At 46.8% G+C, this 9,223-nt stretch overlaps 1 protein-coding gene across 1 annotated transcript; it reads right to left on the reverse strand.

Moving 5' to 3' along the window:
• Positions 1 to 4,062: 4,062 nt before the first annotated feature.
• On the reverse strand, positions 4,063 to 7,940 carry smtla (somatolactin alpha). The gene is made up of 5 exons (XM_062553151.1): positions 7,925 to 7,940; positions 7,582 to 7,775; positions 6,385 to 6,498; positions 4,793 to 4,972; positions 4,063 to 4,291 (listed from the first exon to the last, which is right to left on the reverse strand). The coding sequence occupies exons 1-5, from the start codon at positions 7,938 to 7,940 to the stop codon at positions 4,091 to 4,093; spliced, it is 705 nt and encodes a 234-aa protein (XP_062409135.1). The 3' UTR covers positions 4,063 to 4,090.
• Positions 7,941 to 9,223: the final 1,283 nt, after the last annotated feature.

Consider the following 9,223-nt stretch of genomic DNA (forward strand, 5'->3'; position numbering starts at 1 on the left):
CCTCCACCTCTCTCTCTCTCTCTCTCTCTCTCTCTCTCTCTCTCCTTACCCAGCGCCCACACCGCCGCCGCCACAGAGCGGCCAGCTGAAACTCTACCCTCCTGTTACAAACCCACACCGGGGCTACTTTTTTCACGTCTCCCGACACATTGGAACGGTTAGGCGAGGGGGCCTGACCTCTCCCCCCGCGCTGACCCTCCCCATCCCTCACACGTACACACGGCGAAGCCGGAGAGCCGAGAGTCGGTCCCCCGAGGGCCAACGGCCGCAAGATTAGACGGGGGTAGGGGCGGGGGTTGGGGGGGTGGATTCAAACCGCGGCCTCCCCAGTTGGGGGGCCCCTCCAGGGTAGAGGCTCCACTCTCTCCCCCTCTCTCACTCTGCCCAGTCCCCTCTGTCTGTCCTCGGCCCCTGGAACTGGCTCTTGACAGCCTGGCTCTCCCCGGGCCCCCATGGTGTGACTGGGGCTGTGTGGGAAGGGAGGGCCGGTGGGGGTGAAGGGGAGGGGGGGCTGTGGATGGAGGGTTGAGGGCCTCTGTCATTCTTTCATGCTCCGAGTCATATTTTTCTTTTTCTCTTTTTTTTCTTTCTGGTCCGCCTTGGTGCCACAGAGATGGCTTTGTGCGCGCGTGTGTATGTGTGTGTGTGTGTGTGTATGTGTGAGAGAGAGTGTGTGTGTGAGAGAGACAGAGAGAGAGAGAGAGCATGACAGAGAGAAAGAGAGAAAGAAGGGAGAGAGAAGAGAGAGAAAGAGAGAAGGAGAGAGAGAGAGAGGGAGGGAGTAATTGGACTGCCAGAGGTTGATCTGCACTTGAAAAAAAAAAATCAAATATCAAATCCTCCGATGCACATCTGTATGGCTGAGGGCGAGAGCGCGAGGAGGAGGAGGAGGAGTGGAGGAGGAGTGTGGTGCCGGGGAGTCTCTCTGAGCCCATAAGTTCGGGGAGTCTTGGGGGCGTTCTGGAGACGGCTCTGGGTCTGGATGGCAGGCAGTGCACATGGAGGAGGAAGTGCACATGAAAGCCGTCCAGTGATGGAGAGCCAGCAGCAGCAGCTCCAGCACCAGAGCCAGGCCCCCGAGCCTGAGCTCCTGCCCGAGCAGCGGCCGCGCCAGCTCAAGGACTCTGCTGAGAGCCCTCATTCGCCGCGCAGAAAGAGCTCCGAACACCTTCCAAGTACCTGCCTTCCAGCCATCCTTGTTCCCCGTTGATCTTCCCCACCCAGCCGACACCACCACCACCACCACCACCACCGCCGCCATAACTCCACCATCTCCATCCAACTCCCTCCCTTCACACACACACACACACACACACACACACACGCACACTTCCTCCCCCATCTCTGGTTCTGCGACTCTGCTCCCCTGCCTGCATGGTTGCCTTGGTTCTCAGGCAGCGCAGGCCTCTGCTCTGCAGCTGAGCATTCTTTACCTCAGGTTAGAATAGTTAGACTGTGAAATCATCCAGGACCACCCCGCTCCCCCGAAACAAAAAAAAGAAAAAACCCTAACCATACCACGCACACACACACACACACACACACACACACCGACACAGACCCATACACATACAGTACTCACACAGCCTCCTCCTCTTACTTCTCTCTGCTCCAGTACCTTGCAGCCGATTTTTTAATATTTATGGGTGCTGAAGCCATGAAGCCAGAACGGAAGAAGGGTGAAGGGGGGGTGGTGGTGGATGGGGGGGATGGGGGTCTGGTCCTCTCTAGTGCTCCCTGGGTAGCTTCAGCAGCAGGGTGTGTGTGTGTGTGTGTGTGTGTGTGTGTGTGTGTGTGTGTGTTGGTCTGTGTGCTGGTGGTGTGTCAGGCAACCTCCACGCCAGGCCTCCATGTTGAAATGATTAGGACACAGGAAGCTGAACCTGACACTGCTGACATGAGACACACCCTCATAACCCCCCCCCCCCAACAGCGCCACATCCTGCCCACAAGAGCCCTCTCGCCACGGCAACAATTGATTCACCATGACAACCGACGGGGTGATTTACATCCACTGATAAGGGGGAGCAGAAAAAAAAAGTGAGCGTGAGGGAAGACAGGAGCCGCAGGGCACACACAGCGCCTCACAGCTATCTGACTCACCCAGCCACAGCGTTTCAACACTTCTGAGGTAAAAAAAAAAAAAACAACAAAGAAAAACACAGACCACCTGTACCTGATGACTGTGTCAGACCACAAGTAAACTACTTGGCCCTGACAGCGGTGGCTACAAAATCATTTGCCGTCTTACTCGCCAAGTGTAACACCGAGACCCCACGAGCTCATTTGAAGCATTTTGGATTTCAGTTATGTGTTAAATTCCCTCTATTACTAAAAACATGCAGCGACAAAGGAACACAAATACTATGTTGATTTAATTTCACGCCATATTACCCTGGATCTGGGTTTCTTTCCTTCCTGAAATTATAAACATTTGCAAGGTTACATTTTTGACACGAGTTCAAACACTGTTGTCCAGATCAATTACTCCTCAGCATTCCACCCCCAGCATTTACATTTTCTCTCTGTGCAGAAACGAGTGGGGGTGGATAAGGGCTTTGGAGACACGTGTATACAGTTACAAGCAGGTCAGCCCATTTAATCTATGGCAGGAGCAACAGGCCAGTCTCCTGTTGGAGCGTTTGACACAGAGCACCACTGCCCTCTGGTGACAGGGAGGGGAGCCTTGCTTGCTTTGCATACTCTTTTTCTCTGCCCCCCCTTTTTTGTAAGGGTCATATTAAAATGTTCAAGGTCTTGGACAAGAAAGTAAGGAATGGGCAACTCAGAAGGGAAAAGAAATAGCACACATTCACAGACAATCATGCAAAGAATTCTTTTATTGGACCCTAGATAGTTTCAAAACTGGGAGATGTAAAATTTGCATGAGGCACTGTTGCACTTATGACATCTGAAGACCGTCATCTCATATTCAGACTTCAAATATCTAATCAAGGTCATTTTGCCTCTTTTGAGAAAAACAAAAAAAACAAGTATTACATAAAAGAACTTTCATTGCACATGAACTGAACCAGACCAGATTGAACCAGGCCACTTGTGGAAATACAGCACAGACTGTATCTCTTTGCCCTGCAAACATGTTTCTTAACATCTGACCTTCATGTTGAATTGTATTAGACATGTGATCTGTGTTGCCAACTAAACGGGTTGTTGCCCTCCCTTCTCTAAGCTTCAAAGTGTGTACTGCACGCTTTGTAACGATGGAATATTACTCATTTCTAAGGGCAAGTTGGAATAACAAGTGTGGGGTTTTGGAAATTCTGGACAATGTTTTCCTGCAAAGCCTCATGAGGTAACCCATTTTTTCAACGTGACTCAATAAATGGAATTAGCCAACCCATTTCACTTAACCCAGCATAAAATTTACCATTATGCCTCTAAAAACAAATCTGCCTGATGGAAAATGTGCACATTCTTAGATTTTGGCTCTTTCAGGTGAATAAGGTGAGTATAAGGACAAGCATGATATCTGAGTTTGAACTCGACATGTCCAAATTTCAGAGTGCTATCCACAATACAATACGCCCCGTAGCATTCTTAACCATAGTGGAGAATGCTTTTCTTTTTCGCTGTCTTGTCTAAGCTGGAAAAAGGTTTTTACTTCACTAATGTGGAGGTGAAGCCAGCTAGACTCAAAGCCGAGGATCTGTGCATATTCGCTGTGTCGCTAGGGAATAACGCAGCACAGCAAGAAGCTAGGAAGGAATGCAAACTTGTTAAGAACAAAGGAGACGGAAATCAATGGCAAAATATGCAGATTCGGTGAAAGAGCAACATGCAAATTTTCCTGAGGGAGTACCCTCTGTCTCTCCCTCAGCAAGGAAAAGAAAAAACACAACACTGCCAGTAACCTGATTTTCTTAAAGTAGTAAACTACTTCATGAGTATGCCACAACAGTCTGGCAACTTGGCAGGGTAAAGATATGGCCCTTATATTTATATTTATGAGGAAGAAAAAAAAGACAAAAAACAGAATTGGAAAACTCTTGAGAGGAAATCTTTCGCCTCTTGTGATATAGGATTCGGGTGTCGGGTATTTCAGAGGTGCTGTCTCAGGGTTTTAAGGAGATCAGTAAACCACGCAGCTGAGTTTGTCGCTCTGGCGACACTTCAGCAGCTTCAGGAAGGTCTCGATCTTGTGGGCGTCCTTCTTGAAGCAGGTGAGCAGGTTGTAGTCGCGCAGGATGGAGTCCAGCATGTCCGGCGGAAGGTCCGACTGGAGCAGGCTCGGTTCGTACACCGACGGCATGAGCATGCCCTCGTTCAGCATCTGAACGGACGTGGCGCGGACGTGGCACGGACGTGGCGCGGACCGGCGAGTGGGGGACAGAACAGAACAGAGCAGAACAGAAAAGAAACGCTGTGAGGAAACAAATCGGTGTCTCGGCACGTCGTGAACAGCCAGTCGGCTCTAAAAAAGCACATGTTGACGTTTAGTTTGGTGGACCACGACGTCGCTTTTCGAAAACAGATGGGAACAAATCTGTGTAAACATTTGCAATGGTGCTTTCAACGCTGCCATTTGATAAACATAGGGCTAGAGCTCTAGCTTTAGTTGAGTTTGAATAGAACAATTTGCTTGTCAAATTCTGTTTACGTTTTTATGCGACTCAAAACACCAGGTGCACAGAAAGCGGAGACAAAGCAGGAGAGAGAGAGAGAGAGAGAGAGAGAGAGAGAGAGAGAGAGAGAGAGAGAGAGAGAGAGAGAGAGAGAGAGAGAGAGAGAGAGAGAGAGAGAGAGAGAGAGAGAGAGAGATGGATGGGTGTACCTTTCGGATCAGGACCAGCAAGCCTTGCTCCAGGCTCAACAGCTTCTCCGACACCCACTTAGTCTTGTTGATCAGAGTGTCCGGCGCGTTGTCATAGTGATTCAAGGTGGTCTGAAGGTAGATGAGCGGCTCGATCCAGGACTGCACCAGCAGCAGCACGGAGTGCAGGAGCCACTTGTCCTGAGAATGACAGTCACAGAGCATCGTAAACGCCCCCCAGAGGACACTGCGGTCGTACGTAGGCGCCATTTATGGCATCGGACATCCCATAATAGTTTGAGCTATACCCTCCATAAATTAGCGGGGCCCCCTTTTAAAATATGACCCACCACTGGGGTGCATGCTCTCAATCTATCGGCCATTTATGGCACTTGTTTTACAGCTTTCAATGATTTTCCAGTGACTGGGGATGAGTCCTCATTATATTAGTGTGCCTGACACCACTGACCAAAGTGCTGATTTGGCCAAAGCCTTTCGAAAAGTAAACCTTAAGGTTAAACAAGCTAGCCCGGAGAGTACACTGTCTCTGTCTCAGCAAAAACTGAGATGAGAAAGAGAGAGTGAGAGAGATTGTGTGTGTGTATGTGAGAGAGAGAGAGAGAGAGAGAGAGATAGAGAGAGAGAGAAAGAGAGAAACTGCTTTTTGAAACTTAGGTAATTTGCTGAACGGAAAGGTCATATGCTTATCTAGTAGGGATGTCACACCAATACACAGAGAGGGGACCTCTTATTATACAATGTAGGATATTTTTTCGAGTCACCAGGAGTGAACTAATTTCCTGTGCAGCCAGAACAGAGTGTAAAATGTGCAGTAGATTAGAAGATTCACTTGAGATAAGAGGCGGGACAGAGCTGGAAATTCTAAGATTTCCATTTAAACCTTCACTCACTTCTATGCTATTTGCAAGTTTGACAAGGTTGAGGGAAGGCTGTGTGTGTGTGTGTGTGTGTGTGTGTGTGTGTGTGTGTGTGTGTGTGTGTGTGTGTGTGTGTGTGTGTGAGAGAGAGAGAGAGAGAGAGAGAGAGAGAGAGAGAGGTAAAACTATCCTTTAGTACTCTGTGTGTTATACTTATATAGCATCCCTATTCCCTACGTGATCACAGTCATACAGTACATGCTGACCAAAAAGTTTTTGGGAGGGAGGGGCGTAGCAATGATTAGGCACAAAAAGAAAAGCACACACAAACATACACACATACACACACACACACACACACACACACACACACACACACACACACACACACACACACACACACACATGTTAAATGAAAGTAACTGCTGAGGCGACGAAAACGGCACTCAGTGGCAGCCTCTGTGAACTTGACTCCAGGGAACTGAGAATCACTCGCTTGGTAAGTGACTATTATTGCAAATAAAAAAAATGCATGCACCAGTGGCAAACAGTACTGAGGGACCGTATTCACTCGCTCATACACACACACACACACACACACACACACATACACACACACACACACATTCATACACACACACACACACACGCACACACGCACACACACACACTCATGGCTTTCCCAAACAAATCAAGGAAACAAAACCGCGGAGCGTCCCGTGTCCATCTGCTTACCGATGTTTGCTGGATCTCACTCTTGGAGGCGAGGATGGGGAACGGCTTAGTGATGCATGTGCTCCCTCCCTGGTTCCTCGCGGTGCGCATCGCGAAGGGCACAAACATGTCTTCCTGCAAAACAAGAATCACCACATACAAAGATAGATGGATATTTACAGTACATAGGTAGTCTATTATTGTTGTATTCTCGGAGATATATACATAGGATAACCTTATACAACCCTCGTGAATATAATTCTTTGTTTAAAATGTCAGAGTCGTGTTATTTAGAGCTATATTGTTAAAATGTTCTGTTGCTAAATTCACTCCTCCAGCACAATCCACAAGGGTTGAAAAATGTACTGAAAAATAACCCGGAATGACAAGGTAAACACAGTGGAATACTCGAATACACCAAAAAAATGTGCAAATGTAGATTTGGCTGCATGTCATCTTCACTTTTTAACCTCCTGTGGCTCTTTAACGACTCCCAGTGAGAAGACACCTTTTGTATCGCAAGCCCATTATTAGCCCAAGTCATGCATATTATTTAATTCATGTGGGGAGCATTCCGTCTTGGTATAGGAGCTCTAATTTGACTTCATTTAGAAGGTTGTGTTGGCAGGCTATGTAACATTTGGCTGTGCATAAAATCAGCCTGATTATTCATTAAGATTACTGTCTCATTAATTTGGTGTCTCGTGGCTGGTGTGCAGTGGCACACAAGTTTGATTAACAGATATCAACAACCTGCATAGGCAGACTTGTTTTTTTACAACACTGCCAGAGTACCTTTTAACAAGAACAAACACAATATAAGATAAACTCATTTATCTGTAACTAGAGACACATTTACAACTGAAGTGGATATGCCACCAAAATCACATCATCACTAGTTTATATAGGAATTAATTATTTAAATGCAATAGTTTGAGTAAATTAAACAAATACATCTCGATAATGTATTTGTTGCCGGGGAGAATATGCAGTGCTGCAGATGATTTCAGGTATAGCTGAACATTTTTGGAGATTTCTTTAATTCACCACTACCAGCGTAATAAAAGTCATCTTCAGGCAGATTTTTTGCAGATTTACTATTTCAGAGCATGAGGACTGTGGATAGGTCATCAGAAGACAGTGATACGGAAAAAAGTAATCTATTTTTTCTTTCTTTTGTCTTTTTGGTGTGGGGAGCCGTGGCGGTAGTATACTCACGAAGAGAGAGCAGGACTCCTCGGACACGCGGTAGATGAGCTCGGCGTGCTGGATGACCCGGTCCAGCAGCTTCTCCGGGGGGATGGAGGCGCAGCGCGCAGAGGCGCCCGACTCGTCCCTACAGTCCAGCGGCAGGGCCAGCACAACGCCCCAGCACAACGCCAGAAGCAGGGGACACACAGGGCTCCGCAGTCCTACAGCATCGCACACACACACACACACACACACACACACACAATACTTCAAAATACTTACACATATGCGGATGTAAACAGAGACAAACATACAAACCAAAAGCCATGCGTTGCGTGTTTGCTAAACAACTCTTGAACACATGAAGTACCTTGTAGTCTGTTCATTGTGTCAATCGGTGCTTCTTGTGTCTATCATGAGTGAGCACATTCTGCCATTTATATAGTGAAGAAGTAAGACGAACCTCCAAAAAATCCATGTATGCAACAGCACGACCATGTCAGAGGTGAAAGGGGATATGCTCTTGTAATAAAATTGTAATATTCATCTACTTACTTTACATCGCCATTTACAAGTTTTATAGCTTTGACTATACTTCATATACCCTCGCCAATATCTCTTCACACTACAACATAATCAATACCATCAATACCATCACCCGCATCCATATTGCTAACACATAGTTTCATTGTGAGTCAAAAATGATTTCCTTTGAATATACCCTAGTCAGTTGGCATTCCCTTATGATTTCCCTAATTTGTAGTACTGTACATAACTTCTACAGTTGGACTACATGCAGTTAGCACAAACTCTACTGTTGACACTGCAATGACCCCATGTTGACCTTGAGAGAGACTCTTTATTTCCTTCCGCTCACTACAACCTACAGTACATGGAAGGTCTGAGGAGTGATGTATCACACGCCTCCAGTGTCTCTCGTCTCCGCTGTGTGTTTTCTGGTACTCTTCAGAAGCCCACTGTGGGATGGAGGCAGACGGATGACATTAATTACATTCATTGCTGTCAGACAATGAGCATGTCTTTGTCATCTCTAGTGTGATTTGGATGCTCTCAGTGCAGTTGGAGCAACAATCTCAGTCCTGCCGGCAGAAAACATGAACCATCGTAAAGACCTCAGAAATTTGGAAAATTCTGGTCGGCTGCAAGGTACACCACTAACGACAACCTGTCCACCTCATCTCCTGGTCTAATCTATTTTTTTTTTTAATCTTAAAAATCTAATTTGTCTGCCTGGACACTGATCACACCAGCTCTAGGAGAGTCCCTAATTGAACTTGGTAAAAAAGAGGATAAAAATTAACTTCTGTTCTAGAGTGTTGTGTGCAGAGGAGCTCATTAGGGAACTATCAGTATGCCGCTCTGTAAAAAAAACGACACAGTCTGCAAATTAACACCACCTAATTCCACACGATTCCGTCACCCCCCAACCAATGCCAATTCCACATCAAACATGACTTCATTTCACTCCGGAAACTTTTGCAGAAAATATCCTTGGCCTTTTTTTCCCTCATCTTGGCAGGGCTGCCATGGTGCTGGTGCCATGGTTTCTTCTTCACAGAGTTTAGGCCCCTGCTGTAATGTACGTAATGAGGTAATCTGTCTCCAAGTAGTCAAAGCGGCCTATCTTGATGGCTCTCTGTCTGGTTGC

This window comes from Sardina pilchardus, chromosome 13 (genome assembly GCF_963854185.1).
Source record: "Sardina pilchardus chromosome 13, fSarPil1.1, whole genome shotgun sequence".
Classification (NCBI taxonomy): domain Eukaryota; kingdom Metazoa; phylum Chordata; class Actinopteri; order Clupeiformes; family Clupeidae; genus Sardina; species Sardina pilchardus.